Source organism: Pseudonaja textilis, chromosome 2 (assembly GCF_049901715.1).
Source record: "Pseudonaja textilis isolate UNSWEBS1 chromosome 2, rPseTex1.2, whole genome shotgun sequence".
Taxonomy (NCBI): Eukaryota; Metazoa; Chordata; class Lepidosauria; order Squamata; family Elapidae; genus Pseudonaja; species Pseudonaja textilis.
This window is the reverse complement of record NC_141991.1, coordinates 248,052,512-248,074,883: the sequence shown is the minus strand read 5'-3', so window position 1 is coordinate 248,074,883 and position 22,372 is coordinate 248,052,512. Positions and strand designations below refer to the sequence as shown.

Genomic DNA, 22,372 nt, shown 5'->3' with positions numbered 1-22,372 from the left:
TTTAAAGCTGTTGCGACATTTCAGCAGAATCTCATCTGCCATCATTAGGCTTGTGTATTGTGTTCGTCTGTGGGTCAGGCTTTCACAGCCATTTCTGTTTTAAATTTGGGGCTAGCCTACTGCTTGTGCCAGAATGGTTTTTTCTTCATCCTGATTGGTTGGGAGCCTTGGTCTGTGTTTATTGGTCTTGGAGTTTGCTGTGTTCTGCTTGATTGGTGTTTTTAATATCTTCTGTCTGTTTTGTAGGTTTTGGCTTGATTGGCTGGCAACATTATGTTACCTGTATTGGAGGCTTTTAGTGTGGCTTGGCTTCGGGTAAACGGACGGCTATCATTTATTAGGAAGCTAGGTTTCATCTGTGTGCCTGATTGGGGTGTATCTGAGCTAGAGGTATCGGGGGTATCAGGTCTGTTTGTGCCCAGGTGTTTGCCGTCCGTTTATCTGAAGCCAAGCCGCACTAAAAGCCTCCAATACAGGTAACACAATGTTGCCAGCCAATCAAGACAAAAAAAAAAAAGAATGCTACAAAACAGACAGAAGATATTAGAAACACCAAACAAGAACATAGCACAACTCCAAGACCAATAAACACAGACCAGGACTCCTAACCAATGAGAATAAGAAAAAACCATTCTGGCACAGCAGTAGGCTAGCACCAAATTTAAAACAGAAATGGCTCTGACTACTCCAGATGAACACTATACAGAAGCATGATGGCAGATGGATTCTACAAACGCGACAACTGTAGACGTGCCTGAACAGCTGAATACCATACATATAATACCACAAAACTTATATATATATATATATCACATGTGTGTGTGTGTGTGTGTGTGTGTTTTCAGACTTACATGTATGGTATTCAGCTTTGTACAGCTTTATACAGACAAACACCATACAGAAGCCTGATGATGGCAGATGAGATTCTGCAAACGTTTACAACTTTAAAAGCACAACTATGACGACGTGGGAAAATACCCAAACAAAGCTGAATACCATACATGTAAGTAACCTCGAAAACTTAAGAAAACAAATATACATATATAATAGCTATTGGGACACCATACTATAGGTACAGCTCCTTTTATAGGATACATAAAAGAGGATTGCTGATCCTTTATTAACAAGCAAGCAATTCTAAGTTAGTCTCTGTCTGGATTGGAAACGATAATCAGGGCAAACCAGTTTGGCACATCACCTCATTATTTTTTGCCCTGACTAAGCTTTGTATCGAACGCGCGTTATTTTTGCACACTTACCTAAGCTGGTAGGTTTTATGAGAATGTCAAGCACATCATAAAAAGGGAGATTCTTCAACTGAACATCGGGATGCACTGGAGGAACTGACGGGGACGGCTGCTGCATCTCAAAACGAGGCTTGGTGTCCTGAAGTAACACTGAACCAAGAGGAGAGGAAGGAGATTGGGGAGTGACCGAGGTTGAAGGTGCGGGATGCAATCCGGGCACGGCTAAGTCAGGTTCCACCGGAGAAGAGCTACTGTCCAGGTTGAAAACTGAAGATTTTAGAGCAGTCAAGTCAGAAAGGCCTTCAATTGTCCTGGGATAGCGGCGCCGGTAGAGTTCCCGGATCTTGATCTGAACTGCTGGGCTACAGCCGCTCTTCAGCAAGTGCAGAGCCCTCATTAGGAGGTCATGTTTGCGCCCACTTTTATTACGTCCAGCAAAACCCAGCAACACTTGCAGTTCAGACACCCGAAAACTTGATACCATATTCTAGGAGTAACAACAGATCAAGAATAGGTGAAATGATGGGCAGTGGCAGGATGGATTGACAGCCCTAGGTTAAAAAGTTACAATAAATATGATCAAGTTTTATTTACATCATAATATTGTGTCATACCATATACGGGCAACAAAACCTTCACAATTTAGGGGTGGTTTTTTAACCAATTCAGTCACTGAAATAGCGATGGTATTGCAAATGGGATGGAGTTAAAAGCCCTACTCAAACTGCGCCTCACACATACACTCCACCCATTCCTCTCAGTAAGTATAATTTTTCATAGAACAAGCAACATTAACTTCCACAATAGCAGCACTAAAGTAAAATGTAAGTTCTAATGAAGTGACACATTTATAGCACAGAGTTAAAACTATACTGTTTTTCACAGTTTTTCAGATTTTTATAGCTACAGGGTGTCTCATACCCATCGTCTTGTTCCATGCAGGATATTTGTGATTATAGCACAGTTTGAAGAAAGCTATATAATCTGCTTAAATGTATCAGTTAATCTGCATTCATTCTTTGGAACACTAAACTAGTGGCTTGAGGTGGAATTCTATTTGATAAATACATAAATAAATAAAACAGAGCACAAGATTATCTCCTTAAATTTTCTCACGGCTAAATGTACCTACTCTTCTGAGTATTTGCCTATCTTTCACAATTCGGCCTTCCACTGAATACACATAGTCCTTGAGTTACTACCACAATTGGAACCAGAACACCTTTTGCCAAATGAGTCATGCACATGACTATGCTTGATTTTACAAACTTTTTTTGACACTGTCGTTAAACAAATCCAGTTTCCCCCTTTGGATTTGCTTGCTGGAAGCTGGCTGATAAAGGTCACAAATAGTGATCACATGATCCTGGGACATGGCAACCACCGCCAGTTGCCAAGAACCTGAATCACAATCATGTGACCACAAGGATGCTGTAACGGTCTTAAGTGTGAGGACCAGTCGTAAGTCACTTATTTCAGTGAGGTTGTAAATTCAAATGGTCCTAATTAAGGACTGCAGACCTTCTGAAAATATAGCATTAGCTTTACAGAGAGTTGAGAAACAGCAAGTCAGTTTCCAACCACAAAATCCAACCACAGTGGCTATCACAATATTCTTTTATTGTTCCACCTCCATTTTCAAAAGTTATCTTCTATTCCTCAAGGTATTACCGAAATACAACTTCTGGCATTCCTTATCACCGAGTCTGCTAATTTGTGCTACCAAAGCTTGTAATTCACCAACACCTGGAGGGCTACAGGAGTCCCATCCCAGGTCTAGAATTTTCTTCCTAAAAGCAATGTTCCAATAGTAAAAACAAATGAATGATAGGGCTTTGCGAAGTTACCCCAGAAGTCAGAAATCTCCCTTTCTTGGAGATCCATAAGAATCTGTCCTTAAACGCTTCCCGAGAATTGGCCTTAAGAGTCTCCAGAGACCTGGTAAAGAGACCTCCCTTGACACACCCACACCTGAAGCGCTTATAAACACTGACATCCCATAAATGCCGAAGATGTTACCTAGCCTGGTAACAAAACATTTGGAAACCAACCCACAAGCTTGGAAAACAAACCTTCACCCTCATCCTACACCCGAGCTACAGATATTTGCCACTATTGCAAACCTTGTAAAGTGCTCCAGTTCCTTTCTATTAAACAATGTCATCTTGAGAGTCGTGTCCTCTCGGTAGCAGCACCTGCTCTGTGGAACAGCCTAGCCCCCTCCCTGGAGATTCAGAAGCCCCCAATCCTGTGAGCCTTCCATAAGGCACCGGAGACCTGGCTGCTCCCCAATCAGGGTGGAGATAAGCTCTGTTACCACAGGTGATTAATTGTTCATTGTTTGAGTGCCCAGGGAGCAGGGAATCATATTTTTAAGGGGGGGGGGGAGTTGTTTTTAATCCTGTAAGCTACTCAGAGTTACTTGTGAAAGATGGGTGTTATTATTTTATTTTTGCATTTGTATCCCATCTTTATTATTTTACAAATAACTCAAACATATCCAACACACCTTCCTCCTCCTATTTTTCCCATAACAATCACTTTGTGAGGTGGGTTGGGCTGTAAATGATGGAAATCCCCACCTAGAGAAAAACTTCCAGAAATAAAATTGGAGGGGGCAATTCTCCATCTCTCTCTACACTATCAAAACCTCTTCTCAAGAATTTGGGGACACTTCAGAGTATTGTAATTCCATTCTATATTATGCTGCAAGGCACAAAATGATTATTTTTAAATGCTTGATTAAATTCAGGTGCTAATAAGAACAGCTTGACAGTATGTGGGCAGTCAAGACGGAACTTCCTAAAGCAATTATTAGAAGAAACTGAAAATATACCAAACACATAAGTCATCTATTTATTTTTGATGCAGAAAATGTAAGTATTGGTGATATTAAGGAAAGATAAGTTAAATGGCATTTCTTTTTCCTCTCCCTGGAATTATTTCAATCTGAATTGGTTTTCAAAAAATGTCAAAAATCAAGGGTCAAGCTTCCTTATTTTTCAGTTCTCGTCCATATTATTTATCTACTATCATTTCTGTTTCCGGCCTTTTATCCTGGCAAACTCTGGCTTAAAGAATGGCAAAATATGTTTAGGTCTTACACCAATTTCAATAAGTTATCCTGATTTGCTGCCTTGGGTCCTATGTTTCCCTGTAGTTCTTCCAGTTTAACCAGGCAATTTGGGCAGCTCTGTGCAATTGAAATTATTTTTATATTTAATGGTTTGTGGGGAGATGGGAAAAGAGGAAGTTGGGCTTCTTTGCATTAGAATCAAAGCTCTCTTTCTTCATGCAACATCCTTTCTACAATTTTCTTTCATTTCTCTCACTTTTCCAGCATTCCTTATATGCTCTTTTTCTTCAATCACAGGCCCGCCAATCATCCTTTTTCATCCTCCTCATTTGCATCACACATTCTTGTAGCACTGGGTGATATCATTTTTCCATGCTGTTGAAAGCATCCCCCATATTTTTTTCTTATATACATTTTCCATTGTTCGTTGGGAGATTGTCATCTATTATGTTTTAATATAGAATTCATACTTTCCATTCCTGCAGTTGTTTGCTTCTTGCTTTTCTTTGTTATATTTTTCCTTAGGTTATTTCTGGTTTTTTTCATTTTTAACATAGAACTCTCACAAATATATCTATTTCTACCAGCATATTTCTACCACATCTAAAGATATACAGCAGATTTCTGTTGTATGCACTTGCTCTTTAATTCATGATAAAACCTACACTTTCCTTCACGTGGAAAGGAACTTCATGGCACCATATGCTGAGATTTATCACATCCTTTCTTTTTTCTTGTTTCACATGCATCTATTTTCATTCATTCCATTTGCCAACACATTCTCATTTATTCCTTTTTACATTCCCAGTTGCAATCTTCCATATTTCATAACTGTCAATCTAGTCTCATTATTCTAATGACAATCAACTTTCATATACACTCATGGAGTCCTCAACTTACAATACATTTAGCAACTGTTCAAAGTTATAAAGGCAGTGAAAAAAATAACTTATGGCTATTTTTCACACGACCGTTGCAGCATTGCTATGGGCATGTGATCAAAATTCAAGCACTTGGCAATCAAACAATGTTAACAAATATTATGACTATTAATATTACCATTGGGTTACATCTGGTAGATCAGGGGTCCATAATCCCTGGGTTGCAGCCCATTACCACAGGCCTTGACTCAGTTGGAACCAGGCTGCAAAAGAAGGGGGCGAGTGCATGCGTGCAGCTCCATTTGTGTGAGCGGCGTGTGCATGTGCCTGCCACCTGCATAAATGGAGTTGCAAGCATGGTTGCCTATCATTCTCTTTCCCTCCCTCCCTCCCTCCCCTGATGCACAAAATCAGAAATGTTGGGGATGCTGTGGTAGATGGCTTTTGTCTCTTGACACAGAGAATGTTACATCTTCATCATCTACCAACAGGTACAAAGTCCCTGCTTCCGTCTGATTCCTTTTCTTATCATTCTCTTTTTCCCAATTTTTAAGTTTGGCTTTCCCCATTAATTAACATGGGAAAGAGCCTAATGCTTTTTATTAGACTATACTCCAGTTTTCTAAGTTTCTCCAGTCTTCTCTGATGTGTTTTCAGAGACACATATATTTTTTCTTATTTTTTTTAGTACCGCTTCCCCCGCCCCCAGGTATCAGTCAGATGATGTCACACTTTATACCCGTGGTGCTTTGCGATGAAGATTCCTATCCCTAATTCAATCATTGTGAGGACTATCTGTATAATAATACATATTTATACAACTTCTGAACTTTATTTCTCTTGGAATTTTGGGGACATATTTTGCTATCTTCTTGTAAAGTCTAATCTCATCTCCACTTTGACTTTATATTATTTGGATGGTGTCTAGTATTTCGATTTTAAGAGAAATTGGTGTTTTCAGGTATGCAGAAATACACGCAGCACCAATAAAGAATATTTGTAGCTCAGGGTTGAAATGAGAGATCCTTGGTACTCTCTGAGCTTGGATTGTTTTCTTGCATAAGTTTAATTACCCAAGCTAGGTAAAATCATTAGTGCTACTCCTACCATCAGTGCTAGGATTCATGCTACTTAATTTGAGTAATGAAAGGTATGCAAGAAAGCAACCAAGCTCAGAGAATACCAAGGATCTCTCACACACAGCACCTGTCAGCAGTTCCTTAAAGAAGCGGTGTGTTTTCCCAGGATTGCACCTCTATGGCCACCTTCTACAGCTACAATGCAACCCTGGGAAAAGTCTTCCTTAATCTGAGTAGTTCTCAGCTGTTATCCGTGCACATGCAATTACCCCAAAACACAGCATGGCCATAATAGCACTGTGATAAATGACAAAAGAAATGAGTAGAAATATACTTTTGCAATTTCAAGTACTTTACATTACAAAACTTAAACCACCGTCTCTTCATTTCTATAGTCAAATAAATTAGGTACACAGTATTATTTGGTTAATCGATACTGAACATGTCAGGTTGCCATTTAATGTTTCAAGGGAGAAATTTTCAACAATGGAGAGAGAAACCAAATATGTAAAACATGTTTTTAAAAAATCAAGACAGAATTCTCAGTTAAGAGTATTGAATAGATATGGAGGGTATTGTTAAATTATAACATCTTAATTTCCCCTTTTAACAGTTCTTAGGTCAACAAACCTTCCAAAGACTATGCCATAAATTAAAATTTGAGCTTCATCTGAAACACTGAAATCAAATCAAATAGAAGATACTGGGGGAAAGGAAACAGCAATTCAAGAAGACTCTTTCAAATCATACTTGTACTTTTCTTTTCTCTCTTTGGCCATTGATAAAAATATTTTGTATACTAAAAAGTATTACTTTTAACAAGTCAGAATAAAATCATAACTATTAGACCCTGCATATCCCTCCCCCTATTCAATCAGCTTCAGGACATAAAACAAAACAAAGGGTTTAAAATCATAAGGCAGGGGGTCTTCAAACTTGACAGCTTTAAGACTTGTGGACTTCAACTCCCAGAATTCCTTCCTCTAGTCATGTTAGCTCAGGAATTCTGGGAGTTGAAGTCCACAAATCTTAAATTTGCCAAGTTTGAAGACTCTTGTCATAAGGTATACAAGAGGTGGTGGTATACAAGTAGTCCTTGACTTATGACCTAAATGGAGCTGGGAATTTCTGTCATAAATCATGACAGTTGTAAATCAAGACACTCTTTGTGACCAACCTGATTTACAACCTTTTTTTGCAACAGTTGTTAAGCAAACGTGGCAGTTGATAAGCGAGTCAATGCATTCCTATGGGTGTTTATTCCTGGAAACTGACTGAAAAGGCCAATTTCTGGCTAAAACCCCATAAACAGTATCACATGATTGCAGAGTGATGCAAGTCTGAAAAGACTGCAGATTAAGAAGTGTGAAAAATAAATATAAATATATAAACTGGCCTTATGGCAAGGCAGCTGCTAATCTTGCCTTGTTACCAGGAGGGTTGCCACCTTCAGAAACCTAGAACTGGGTCCTAAGTACCTTTTGGGAGAGGGGCCCATTATAACTTCAAACAGTTGCTAAGTGACTGTCATTAAATGAGAATTACCTATAGTTAAATCTACAAAGCATTGTTAGACTGAAGTGCCATAACCCATCAGTATTATCTTCAGCTCAGTAATCTGTATCTAACAATGAATTTAAAGCAGATTGCCTATAAAGGCTTTCAGACTTCTTCAGGAAAAGTATCTTCACATCAGGACTCCACGAATAAACCCAGAGAATAAAAGCCCAATCGTGCCTATTTTTTAAAACCTGTCTCAGATAATAGATGGGACTGCCTCTCAACTATGTAGAATATTATACTGGATCCTGACACTCAAAGAAAGCCTAGTACTTTCTGTGGTTCAATGGAGGGAATGAAATCCAGCAGGGTAAAACAGAAGCTTTTAAAAAAAGGACGGTGCTGAAAATGAGGGGAGAAGAAAAACACAACAAAGGAAGAACAAAATTAGGATCCAAGAAGTGGGTTAAGGTGGATACTAAGCACTGGGGAAAAATTAATATAGTCTCCAAAAAAAAAATCCCTTTTTATGAAAGTGAGAAACGAAGCTGTTTTTCTCGCCAAAAGAGCCTGGCATAGAACGAAACACCAGTAGAAAGAGAGGCTGGGAAAGAGGCAAGGGAGAAATGTGGACTGAGTAACTTGGGAGCTGCAGGCTATGAAGGGACAGAAAAGCTCATCGTTCTGGGCCACAGGTGAAGCCAAACTGAATGCATTGCTGGGGTGGGAAAGGAGATGTCTTAAGAAACACAAAGGAGGTACCGTGGGCGAGGGATGACTTAATAAATAGGGAGGAGGTTGATGGAGCTGACTTAGGAATTGGGGGGGGCTGACAGGAGTGAAATAAAAAATAAGGGAGGGGTGGAGTGCCTTAGAAAATAAGGGGGCCAAGAGGGGTCTTAAAAAGAAGGGGATTGGGGTGATTTAGAAGATAGGGCTGATAGCGGTGCTTAAGAAATAAAGGAGGGGGTTAGTGGGGAGAAGGAAATAAGGGGGAGGAACTGATAGGGATGGCCTAAGAAATAAGGGGGACATTGGGGTGATTTCAGAAATAAAGGGGGGATGTTAGGGGAGACTTAGGAAATAAGGGGGGACTGATAGGGGTGACCTAAGTATAAGGGGGCTAATTGGGATGGCTTAAGAAATAAGGGGGTTATGGGGAGACTTAATAAAGGGGGCTGACAGGGTGACCTAAGAAATAAGGGAGGGAGTTAGGGTGAGTAAAGGAAATATGGGGGGCTGCTAAGAATCACTTGGGAAATAGGGGGATTGCTAGGAGAGATTTAAGAAAGAAGTGGGGGCTGATAGGGGAGACTTGGGGAGTAGAGAGAGGTTTGGTAGAGGTGACTTGGGAAATTAGAGGGATTGATAAGGGGTCCCTTAGGACAAAAGGGGAGTTCAGGGGGTGACTTAAGAAATAAGAGTCGGGGGAGTCAGACGAGGCAGCCAAGTTCAGTCCCGGCTCCCTCCTGAGGTGATTTAAAACAAAAACACGGGTTTCCTCCCCCACCGAACGTGGTTAGAAGCCCTCCTTTGTTTTCACCCGCTCTCCGAAGCGCCGAGAGGGTCCGCTGGGAGCTCTCACAAGCCGCCCGCCGAGACGAGTCCGGCAGGGAGAGGAGGATGGGTCTTGTAGTCCGAGGGCGACCAGAAGAAACGCAGGTCGGGAGGGTGGGGGGGTTAAAAAAAAAAAAAAACCACCGGGAAAGGAGCTTGGTCCCGACCCTGAAGCGCGACTCCCAGGCGCCGGACTACAATTCCCATCAGCCTCGGGGAGGCCGGAGGAAGAAAGGAAGAGGACAGACCCCTCCCCCACTCCCTTTCACCGGGGCTCACGGGAGAAAGGCTTCTCCGCCGGGACGGGCCGCTCGCGCTCACCCTGAGCTCCTCGAAATCCGCCATTTTCTACCCGCCGCCTGGCTCAGCCTCCGCCGCCGGCACCACCGCCGCCGCCGCCGCGGCCGCAGCCACCATCCTGCAGGGTCGCCCGATGTCGTCGCCGCCGCGCTGACGCGAGGGGCGGGCGCCGCCCCGTTGGCTACGCCCACCCGGCTTGCTGAGGGCGCCGGCCGTTAAAGGGGGCGGGGCTCTCGAGGCGAGCGCGCTTTTCCCGCCCTTTTCGAGCGAGGCGCGGACAAGGGGGGTGGGGGCGGGGGAAACAAGAGGCTGCTATTTCTGCAGGCCCGCGCCTGAGGCAGTCGGGCGGCTGTGGAAAGGGCGTTTTGCTCGTGGGACCCTTCTATGATTAAGAAATCTGAGGGAAATCATCCTCCAGAGAATAAGGGTCGAAAACGACCCTGGTCCGGGTCCGTATTCAAGTTCCTGCCTTGTGGGTCCCGTGCAAAAGGGTCCTTTTTTGAAACGTACATAAGCTAAAGAGGAATTAAGACAAGAAAATCCTACTGATGAGGTTACCTGGTGTGGTAAGGAAACGTTCAGAAATGAAAACTGAAACGAGCTTGGAAAGCAAACCACTGCCAAAACGGACCCTTTGCTTGTCTCGGGGTCCCTTCCTAATGGGGTCCGTTATGAGGAGAGCGGTAGAGGTGGTCCTCAACTTACGACCACAATTGAGCCCAAAATTTCTGTTAAGGCAGTTGTTAAGGGAGTTTTGCCCCATTTTACCACCTTTCTTGCCACAGCTGTTAAGTGAATCACTGCCCTTAAGTTAGGTGGTTAAGGGAATCTTGGCTTCCTCATTGACTCTGCTTGTCAGAAGGTCGCAAAATGGGATCGCATGACCGGGAGATCTTTGCCACCGTCATAAATATGAGTTGCCAAGAGGCTGAATTTCAAATCAAGTGACCATGGGGATGCTGCAACAGTCATAAGTGTTAAAAACTCATAAATCACTTTCACTACCATTGTAACTTTGAACTGTCACTAAATGAACTTGTAAATCAAGGACTATCTGTAGAGTAGCCATGTGTCACCTGCTAATTATTTTATTCCCAGGTCTCCTTTATCTCTCCTGCAGGCCCTTTTCAAGGTGCAGGTAGTCCTCAAATTGCAACCGTTTATTTGATAATCATTTGAAATTATGGCACTAAAAAAAACCAGTTTTTCACAACTTGCAGTATCCCCGGGGTCATGTGATTAAAATTCAGATGCTTGGCAACTGGCATGTGTTTATGATAGTTGTGTCCTGGCATCCTTTGATCTCCTTTTGCAATCTTTTGACAAGCAAACTAATCACTTAACAAATGTGCCAAAAAAAAAGGGTTGTAAAATGGAGCAAAATTCATTTGCTTAGCAATGGACATTTTTAAGTCAGTTGTGGTTGTAAGGCAAGGACTACTTTGTAGTGTTTGTTTTATCTTTGGATGTTCTATGGCGGGGTCCCTAACAAGCAGCAAGCGCGCGCAGCTCCACTTGCGTGAATGGTTCATGCATGAAACTTCATTTGTGCAAGCAATGGGTGACATGTCGGCCACTCACACATATGGAGTGCAGGCTGCATCTGTGAAACCCACTCTGCTGGTGCACCTGCAGAACCACCTCCCACTCCCTCTGCAAAGCCTGCAAGGTTAAGGACTGATCTGTGGGGAGCTGCTGAGTGCAGAGGAGGAAGAGAGAGAGGAGCTTTACAACCTCTCTTAATGAAAATGCTTCGATTTATTTCTTGTGAGATTGGCCTACCTGCCAAAAAGGAGGTGTGGAATGGGAACTTCATGAAGACAGCAGTGTCACAAAAAAACAGGAAAAGCCCAAGGGGAGCATCGGGTCAGCCAGAAAACAAACTTACATAGGAAAAGGAATCAAATAAAAAGTATTAAAGAATCCCCATAGACAAAAGCCTAAGTAATTAAGAAAACTAGACAAATAGGAAAAGGAAAACAAAAGATAAGGACATACCAAATAAGCAAAACAAACAGACAAAAGACAAAACAAATTACAAAAGGGACAGACAGGAGATTGCCACAGAACAAATATGAAAAACTATCTTAAAACTAAAAGAGATTACAGAAAACCAATAATACAATCTGGCCACCCCGTGGAGTTTGCCTTCCACACCCCGTGGAGTTTGCCTTCCACACCCCGCGGAGTTTGCCCTCCGGCGGAAATAAAGACAAACTCAAACAGGATTTGAAACATTAGGCACAAATACAAACACTCAAACAAAATCAACTTACAATCAGGGACTTACCATAAAAAGCTAGCTAGCCCAGGAACACTGTTCTCCGCCTTCCTGAAAAATAAAAAGATCCAGCTTTCAAGCAGTTGTCCGTATCCTTGCGCCAGAGCTCTCCCAGCGGGAAAATCGAATCCTCGAAAGAAAGGCATTTTGACACCTTTCAACAGAGGAAAGGGAGAAACCACCTGGTTTCCCCATAGTCAGGAGGTTGTGTTATAAAAATTATGTTCCTCCTCCTTTTTAAGTGACAAAAAGTGGCACAGGCTATATACTATAGCAATCCTGTTTGATTTCAAAACAGGTTTTGAAACCTGTTTAGAAAGGAAGTATTAACATGTTTATATAGCTGTCCATCTGCCCAGGGAACTGGGATGAACATAAAATTCCAGGACAGCTGTGTTGTATGCACCCAGTACAGGACATGCTGATCACACTAGAAGCTAGTGTCTTCTGGACCATCTGCAGCTTGCAAATTGTCTTCAAGGCCAGCCTGATATAATTGCAGTAGTCCAATCAAGTAGTAACCATGAGTTGTGTCTCCCAATTTAAGAATAGACCTAATTGGTACACAAGATATAACTTCTGTGATCTGACCTCCCCGCCACTTAATTTTCGGAAGACCATTTAAAATCTCACTCTTAGGTCAGAGTGTAATAATGTAAATTTCATCAGGGAGTAGGATGGCACCAGTTTTTTCTATAGTTGGCTTTACTGTTTCTTTTTATTATTTATTTAAATTTATTTGCTGCCCATCTTGTCACAAGGCAACTCTTTATTTCTATAAGGCAGCAGGCTAAAAATTGGGACTGGGTCCTAGTTTCGCTTTAGGCCCAAAGCCAGCTGAGTGACCTTGAGCCAGTCATTCTGTTTCAGCCCTAAAAAAAAGGTAATGGCAAATGACTTTGGCAAAAAGTCAACTCACTTATCCAGGCAGTCAAGGAACCATGACGAATCTGCATACAAATGGGAAGTTGAACAACTGGCCCTGCAGTGCAGTGGGAACAATCTTGAACTGAACACACTCAAAACTAGAGATGACAGTAGATATTAGAAGCCCTCTTATTCTACTACCTCTTACAATATTAGACCACAGTGTCAACAGTAGAAACCTTCCAAATTTCTAGGTTCTATAATATCTAAGGACTTGAAATGGACACCTAATATCAAAAAAACTCATCAACGAATGTTCTTCCTGCACCAACTTAAAGCTCAAGACTGCCCAAGGAGCTGCTGATACAAGTTCTACAAAGGAATTATTGAGTCAGTCATGTGCACCTCTATTAACTGGTGTGGCACAGCAACCAAATATGACAGGCACAGACTTCAATGGATAGTTAGGACTGCAGATAAAATAATTACAACGAGCCTGCCTTCTACTGAGAACCTGTATAATGCACGAGCCAGAAAGGGGACTGAAAATTTCTACATACCCCTCACATCCTGGACACAAACTGTTTCAATTCCTTGCCTTAGGATGTCACTACTGGGCATTGCATGCTAAAACAACCAGACACAAAGACAGGTCCCCCCCTCCAATGAGTTAAAACAATTCCCACAACAGTCTATATCTTGGGATGTCAAACCACCTAATAGGTGCTTATTATACTTCTCATCTGTCCTATTACCTATTTCTTTATACTCTTTAAGAGTCTAACTTGTTGTATCTCTTGATCTATGCTGTTTATTTAGTATCCTATTATGATTTATGTTGTTTGCTTGTTGGAAGCTGCCTGAGAAAGTTGCAGGTGGTGATCATGACCCCAAGGTGCTGCAACTGTCATAAATACATGCCAGTTGCCAAGCACCTGAATTTTGATCATGTGACTGGAGATGCTGTAAATGTCATAAGTGCAAGGTTGTGTTGGAAGTTAAACCCCACCCCACCCCCAGAAAAATGAAATATTTTAGGATATACTAAAAAGGCAGAATATTTCCCCTAAAAGAGTAGTAGAAATTTGAGAGAGGCAGAAACTCAGCCCCCCTCCCATCTTTGTCAATGGGCCATTAAGGTCTTGGGCAGTCTATTCTACATAACAAAGATCTACCTCCTTCAAGCACAGCCATAATAGGAATTGCCCAAAGCCCTTTCATTATATCATCATCCAGCAAGGTTCAACCAAGCCTGATACTCAGGACAGCCTACAAGTCGCCCCTGCATGGCCCCATGGGAGTCTGACAACCAATCAGAACACAAGCTCAAATTCAAATCCCAACAGGGCATGAAACCCAGGGACTCTCAGCATCTCTTCCCTTTTCACCCAGGAACTCCCAGGCATGTGGTCCTGCTCACCAATAAACCATCTCCCCAAGCAGTCACCATGTTTCCAGTGTCTTTTTCCCCACTTGGCACTGAACCCAGAAGGATATTTCTTCCAACAATTGCGACTCACTTTTTCCAACGCTTTTGTAACTTTGGTCATTAAATGAATAAGTGTAAGTCAAGGACTGCCTGTAGCAGTTTATTTTAAATTGACTGAAGAATATTAGGATTCTCGAGAATTTGAAAGCATCCTGCAGGACAAGAGTCAGTGGTTCTCGACCTGTGGTCCGCGGACCCCCAGGTGTCATAGTTCATAGGGTGTCTTGCGAAGGCTTGAAAAAATAAATTTAAATCTTGAGTCTATAGCCACAAAAGGTATTTAAAGAGGGTCTGTGGTGAAGAAAAATTTATATATATATATATATATGTAAATTGAGAACCATTGCTATAAGGACTTAAGAAGGAAAAATTAATTAAACTTAAGAAGAGTTAGCCATCCATTCCTGCCTAGATACTATCTTTCTCTTCCATTTGCTTTGTCACCAGAAGGCAGAAGGGGGAGAGGGCTGTTATATAGCTGCAGCCAGGTGTTCACAATGGAAAATAATTCATGTCAACACTCATCTTAGTTATATTATTCTTATATTTTGTATTATACTTAGTATATTCATGCATATTTTTAAAAAAAATTAAGTCTAATGTTTTAATATAACATGAACATATTTCAAGATGTACATCAACTATAAACTGGTGTAAATGTAGTGTATAGAGAATGTGGGCAAAGCAGGAAAAACAAATTGCAGATTTGCTGATTCTTATAAATTTTGAGAAATTAAGCTCAAAGAGAAATGGAATTATGATAAGTAGTCTGTTGAAAGTAAGAAAATAGTTTAAATCCTGCAAAAGATCAAAAGATTGTAGGACAGTAGCATGATAGAGGGAAGGGCTCCTCAATGGCTATTTTGCTTCTCTCTTCCCCAGGGAAAACTTCAAATAAACCCTAAGCAGAGCAATTAAGATAGGAAAGCAGCAACCCAAGTTAGTCAATAGTGATTACTAGCTACCATGAATGAGTTTAACTCTCTCAGGAGCAGCTCAATTATAAACAAATCTTTTTTTTAAAAGTTTTATTTGGGTTTTCACAAAAACAAAATACAAATAAAACATCTTTTTTGAAAAAAGCATGGTCCCAGGTTATCACTTCTTCATACAGACACCAAACTCAATTTCATGCTCATTTTTATATTCTATTCCATATTACCGTTTTATATTTTCTACATAGTTATTCCCCTCTTTTAATTTTCTCAACTTTATTTTAATTATCTCAATCAAATCATTATATTTATACTTTTGTCTGTCCTTTCAATTTCATATTATCTTTTCTTATTAAACAAATTTTTCCCTGTAGTTACCAATTGGAGTATGACACCTTTATATCTTTTAATTTTATCCATTCAAACTCTTATTTAAGCTTCAATGTATACCTTTAAGATTATAGCATTCAATATAATACATAACTTCCAATCGAATTCTGCTTGGTACATTCTTAAAATACACACTATATTCTTAAAAAGAAATATATATATATCACACATTCCATTCCAATTCAATTCTATCATTAATATTCATTAAAATCTTAGCATCTTTAACATTTCTTTTCAATTAAATATCATACTTCCTTGGGAACACTTATAAACTTTCCATAGTTAATTCTTTTTTTCCGTATTTCTCACTTATATTTTTATAAATCATTATTAATAATTAAAAATGTTCCCATTTAATTCTCTCATTTTAATTCATTTATTTATTACCAAACATTCAACTACATTACAGTAAATATTTTATCCATCATTTTAATCATATTTTCTAAAATTATTTCTGTTTATAATATAACAATGCTATCTTACGTACCTTTGCAGAATCCCTTTTGCAATTAAATTTTCACCCATTATCTCTAAACAAGCTTATGGTTACAATCCTTACATCTTTTCCCTGTTTCTCCATTTCTTGTTTCTGTCTTTTACAACTTCTTTTCCTTGCCTTCTTCCCCCTCTTCTTCTCTCTCCCCTTTTTACCCCCTCGTCTCTCTACTTCTAACTCTCTCATCTGTAATCCCCTCTTCTGTTGCTTTCTAATATTATACTCTTTCAAATTATTATTCTTGTTTTTGTTTGTTTTTTCTAGTCTTAAACCTTTCACTCTCTTTCCCCCCTTTTCTTCCCCCCCCGACTTAAAATTATTTGATCATTAAAGATGGCTTCTTCTTTGTCCCAATCTTCTTGTTCTGCAAGCGTTTCTTGTTGGTTCTCATAGTTCCAGATCTCCATTTCTAAGAATTGAAATACGAAGCCAAAAGAACCTCTTCCTTCTTGTGCATCTTCTTTCCATTTTTTAAGTTCCATTTTTGGTTCTTCTAAGAGTGATACCATTTTAAAGACTTTTAAACAACCACCCAGTTAATTTTAGTCATCCAGATGCAAAAACCAAAAATCACCAAGTAATCCAAATAATCCAAGGCTGTTTCTTTCTGCTTCTTTTTTTCCACTTTCTCTTCCTGGGGTTCTATTATTTTGTTACCAAGTTTCAATTAAGATGTATCTTTGAGGAATCTTGTTGAAATTTCACTGTAAGTTCCTTTTAGTTACAGTTCCATTCCTTAGTTCCAGGCAGTCTCCTCCATTTTTCCAAATCCTACCCTTTTATTCTTTTTTTTTTCTCCTTTCCTGCTTTTAAAAACTTTTAAATATCCAGAAATCTTTATTATCCCTTTGACTTTTATTTTCAGCTTAGATGCCTATTAATGTCAAAGTGGATTTTTTTCAATTTCTTGCTTAAGTCTCTTAGCTGTCAGTATAAGGAAGGGAATTTAAAAAAGCCCAATCCTTTCCCTTTTCTCTCTCCTTCGCAGCTTCAAAATCTTCTTTGGGAACAATGTTACTTAATTTAAATTCCAGGGTACCTTATGTTGTTGCTTTTGCTGTTTGACCCAGTCAGCCAAAACTTTCTCTTCTTATCTTCCTCCTGCACATTCTTTTCCGGTCGAGTTCTTCTTTGAGGTGGCCATTTCTGACCACCGCTACAACCGCCTTCGGGAAAGGGAGTAATGGCCAGCTGGGGAGGAGAGATGCAGCTCTCCTCAACCCTGCTGGCAGTCTCCCCTCTCTTCACCACCTCTACGGGGTGGCTTAGCTCCGAAACCAGCCGGCTCGGGGCGCTCCAGCGGCGAGCACGGATCAAAGCCTTGCAGAGAGGAGGTTTTGGTCTGTCGCCGAAGAAGCTCAAGCCGGAAGTCCTATTACAAGCAAATCTTGACGGATTTATGGATGTTATTTCAGAACTCTCCTCTGACCTTTGAGAATTTATGAATGGGTTTAGCCCCAGAAGATTGGAGGAAGGTAAGTGTTCCTGACTTCAAAAAGAATAAAGAAGGAGCTGGGTAAATTCAGACTAGTTAGACGGGCATCATTACTGATCATAATTGTGTAACATTCAGCAGTTGGTTTTTGAGCATTTCTAGCAGGAGCCAGCATGGACTTGTCAAGAATAAGTTAAGCCAAACCAGAACAATTTCCTTTTTTGATCAGTGACCCCAGGAATTCTGTAGTTTAGCTTGAATTTAGCAAAGTATTTGACTAATTGGCCCATGAAATCTCTAGTAAAGTTCACAGCATGTGAGCTGGCTTATGTTAATAGTCAGTCATATTCAACAAGTGTGTCATTGGTTCCATGTCAAGTTGGATAGTGTTAAATGGTGTACCATTTAACTTTATTGTAGTTTCTGTACTTGATAATATATTTGTTGGTGAACAATGGTCCAGCTGCAAAATAAGCAGGGGTCTTCCAACTGCTGCATTACCAAAAGAATAGTGTGATAATTAAGAAAAAACATAATTCTTTTCTACCTTGCATTGGTCAGATCTCACCTAAATGATTATATCCAGTTCTGGTTAACACCGTTTAGGAATGGCATTGACAATCCAGAGGATTGATACCAAGGTGATAAGAGAAGGAAGCAAAGGATAGTAAACTTTAGCCTGGCAAAGAGAAGACTACATGCAGAAGACTACATTCATAGAAGACCAAGCAGTTATCAGATTGTCCCAGAATAACAGAGTTAAAAGGGACCTTGGAGGTCTTCTAGTCCAGCTCCCTGCTCACTCAAAAGACCTTATGCCATTTCAGACAAATAGCTGTCCGAGCCTTTTTTTAAAAAAAACAACAACCCTCCAATAATGGAGCATCCGCAACATCTGAAGGCAAGCCGTCCAATGATTGTTGTCACTTTCAGGAAATTACTTTTTATTTCTAGGTTGGATCTCTCCTTGATAAGTTTCCATCCATTGTTTCTTGTTCTGCCTTCAGGTGCCCAGAATAGGTTGATTTCCTCTTCTTTGGCAGCCCCTTAGATACTGGAAGATTGCTATCATGTCACCCCCTTAGTCCTTCTCTTCATTAGACTAGACATAGTTCATGTTCATCATATGTTTTAGGCTCCAGTCCCCTACTTATCTTCGTTGCTCTTCTCTGCACTCTTAGAGTCTCAGAAAATACAACAAAAAAACCCTTAATATTATGAGGACGTAAATTTTGGTCGGACATCATGAAAAATAAAAGCTAACGAGAACTGTTCAACAATGGAACAGATTGCCTTGGAAGGGGATATACTCTTCTTTGCTGGGAAGTTTCAACAGGCTGAATGGCCACCCTTCAGAGGCCGTGTAGTCCAGGGCTGTCAAACTCGGGGCCTACAGGCCAGGTGCTTCATGTGCTGGCCACGTCCATGTCCAGTTTAGCAAAGGGGGGAAAGTTGTGATATGTCTCATGACAACACCATGCCGATGTGAGTTTGATACCCCTGAGGTAATAGGGGTTTTTTGCACTGGATAGCGGGTTGGACTTAATGATCTCCCTGATTTCTGGATAGGGGGTTGGGCTTAATGATCTCCCTGATTTCTTCCAACTCTTACAGTCTGATTTTTAAAAAGGTAGTAATTTATACTGGAATTAAAGAAACCCTATTACAACACCTGGGGAAGTTTTCATAGTATGTTACACAGGCAGTTATTCAAATTAGAGGTATGAAAACTCTTACCTAAAATCAACTGCTTAAGTATAGTCAACAGTTCTACCACCAGCTTTATTAAGACACATTAATTTTGATTGGTGCTGTATTTTCTCTATTTAAACCATATTTACTTTTTGCTGAGTTTGTATAATGCACTCGTGGTTAATATATACTGTTGCCTGGGGCTGCAATACATAATGAATCATAAGCTTACCACATTGGCTAGATTCACATATCACAGTTGCTTGAACTAAAATGACTTTGTAGGGAATCATGTTAGGAAGCCAACAATTATTTTAGCATGTATGAACAGGCCATCCAATTAAGCCACAACAAATATATCTGGGCATAGCCTGTTATCTGAACAGCAATTATACTTTATTAAGTCAGGTTTAGCTGGTAAGGTAAAACCAAAGTTTTTTAAAATGGTAATTTTATTAGGTAAGATTCTTACCCACAGTTAACTGAAGCAATTTCAGCTAAGCCCATTTTCAGGATTTGTATAGCACACACTGAAATGTAACTTCTTGGGCTGCTTTTGTATAACCTAATGGACTAAAATTTAATTTGTAAGTATATGGCTCAAGAGTTCTTGCAGGCATGCTGATTCTTTCAAAAGTTTTGTCATAATCAACATGAAGCGTTAAGCCAAAGTTAGTTTTTCTTGCATGTTATAAGAAACATCCTGAACCATAAAATTGCCAATCACACCTTAACCTAGTGTGCTGAATGAATTCAGACTACTTGGCAAATTTATTGAATAAAGTTTTCTTGACGAACTCAATTTTCACATTTGGGAACTAGTGTATTGTTCCTACAGCTATTCCCATGATCTGCAATGATATAGTCAGTCTGCATTGGTGATATTTCATAGGGAAGGTGTTTCTGGCAAGGTTAGCTCAGCACCAAGAGACTCTGCATTCTGCCAGGATGTGGTTAGGCCTCTCATTCTAACCTACAAACTGATATCCGCTGGAGGTCCCCCATTCAAAAGACCCTGCTCAGCTTAAGATTCCCAGTGCTGGCACAGTCTGCCAACTGCTGGTGCTGTTTTGAAATTACTCTACATATCTATTCAACTTAAAGGCATGGATGTTTATACTTGTGACAAACCAGCAACCCACCCTTTTCTTCATCTGGCCTAAATGATCACTCAAAAGATACAGTCAAGAATAATTCTACTGACAGTGGCCACTGACAAATACTGTACTTTTGGGCATAACTCTGCATTTAGTGATGTTCAAAGTTATGACACTGAAAAAGGTTACTTATGTCCATTTTTCACACATATATTAGTTGCAGCATCCCCATGGTCATGTGATCCAAATTCAGATGCTTGGCAACTGGTCCATATTTATAACGCTTGCAATATCCCGGGGTCATGTGATCACCTTTTGTGACCTGACAAGCAAATTTAATGGGAGGCCAGATTCACTTAACAACTTCCACTAATTTAACACTGTGGTGATTCACTTAACAACTGTGGCAAGAAAGGTCATAATATGGAGCAAAACTCATGTTACAAATGTCTCACTTAACAACAGAAAGTTTGGACTCAATTGTAGTCATAGGTAGAAGGCTACCCCTATATAACACTGCTGCCATTCAAGCAGTTGCAATCAGTTCTCTTTATCCTGACTCCACAGCAGGTAACATTATTCTCATTTTAGGTATTTAACAGAATAATAGCATTGGAAGGGTCCTTGGAGGTCTTCTAGTCCAACCCCCTGCTCAAGCAAAAAAACTCAAACCCCCAAAACTTTAACCTTAAACTGTCTACCGTGGACCTCACTCCATTCCTAAGAGGGGGCGTGCATAAGCACACCAGTGTGCCTACTGTCCCTGTCCTACTGTTCCCATTTATTTGTACTCTATTATATACTTATACCTGTTTATACTTATGTTATATGTCATGTTCATACTTACACTTTTTTCTCATACATGCTTGACAAACTAAACTAAATAAAAATAAATAAGAAACCCTATAACATTTCAGGCAAATGGTTGTGCAGTCTCTTCTTAAACACCTCCACTAATGAAGCACCCACAACTCCTGAAGGCAAATCGTTCCACTGATTGTTCTGTCAAGAAATTTCTCCTTAGTTCTAGGTTTCACACAACACACTATTGGGAGTTCAAACCCACTCCCCCTCTCCTAGGAAAATGAAATATTTTAGGATGTACTAAAAAGGCAGAATATTTCCCCTAAAAAAAGAAGTAGAAACTCAGAAGCAGAAACTCATCCCCACCTTTGTTAATGGGTGGGCCATTAAGGCCTGGGCCAGAGTATTCTACATAACAAAGCCCTCTACCCATCTCACCACCTGGCCTGGGAAGATTGCATCAGCCAGCACTCAGGTGAAGCCATGTGGTCCAGACAAAGCCTACAAAGTTAGCTAAAACCCCCACCCCTGGGAGTCTGACAGCCAATGGGATACATTTCTTAGACAGGAACAGGAAACAGCGGGTATATAACTAAGGGTCTCTCAGTATCTTGAAGCATGTAATTGTACCTTTCACTTTGGAGTTCCAAGCCATGAGGTCTTGCCCACCATTAAATCATCTTTCCAAACAGCCTCCATGTTTCCTTTTTCCCCACTTGGAACTGAACCCAGAAGGATAATTCTTCCAATACCACCACCTCTCCTTAAGTCAGTTTCCTTCCATTGTTCCCTATCTGGCCTTCGGGGGCTTTGGAAAATAGCTTGACCCTTTTTCCTCTCTGTGGCAGCCCCTCAAATGTTGGAATACTGCTACCGTGTCTCCCCTGGTCCTTCTCTTCACTAGACTAACCAAGCCCTGCAACCATTCAGCCTATGTTTTAGCCTCCAGTCCCCTTAATCCTCTTGCCCTCCTCCCTCTTAAAATTGCTTGGCCCAGTAAATCATGGATATGTCCTGTGTGAGCAAATTTTAGGTCAGTTCAATGTTACGCCAGGGATATAACCTGTTACCTGCCTAAAATCCTGGCCCAGTAAGCCTTCACAAAGCATGCGAGGACCCAAACTAGCAAACCGCATTCCATCCTGTGAACTGGACCTACGGCTGCTGTCAATCAAATACGCTTCTGCGAGGACTCCGCCCCATTCAACCAAGGCCGTCCCTAATTACGCCACCAGCATCGGATCCA

The 22,372-nt window shown here is 40.6% G+C and overlaps 1 protein-coding gene across 8 annotated transcripts in view; it reads right to left on the bottom strand.

Moving 5' to 3' along the window:
- The window catches only part of PIAS2 (protein inhibitor of activated STAT 2), a 78,222-nt gene extending 65,987 nt beyond the window's left edge, over positions 1 to 12,235 (bottom strand). For 4 of the 8 annotated variants that reach the window (XM_087927535.1, XM_026714701.2, XM_026714734.2 and 1 more), the window contains exons 1-2: positions 9,662 to 9,797; positions 1,260 to 1,734 (exon numbers count right to left, since the gene is read on the bottom strand). In XM_087927535.1, coding sequence (XP_087783661.1) covers positions 1,260 to 1,734; positions 9,662 to 9,685 — 499 coding nt within the window. In that variant the 5' untranslated portion in view covers positions 9,686 to 9,797. Of the gene's footprint in view, positions 1 to 1,259; positions 1,735 to 9,661; positions 9,798 to 11,930 lie in introns of those variants that run through there. The other 4 variants (XM_087927536.1, XM_087927533.1, XM_087927538.1 and 1 more) reach the window with 2 other exon arrangements.
- Between the last annotated feature and the right edge of the window lie 10,137 nt (positions 12,236 to 22,372).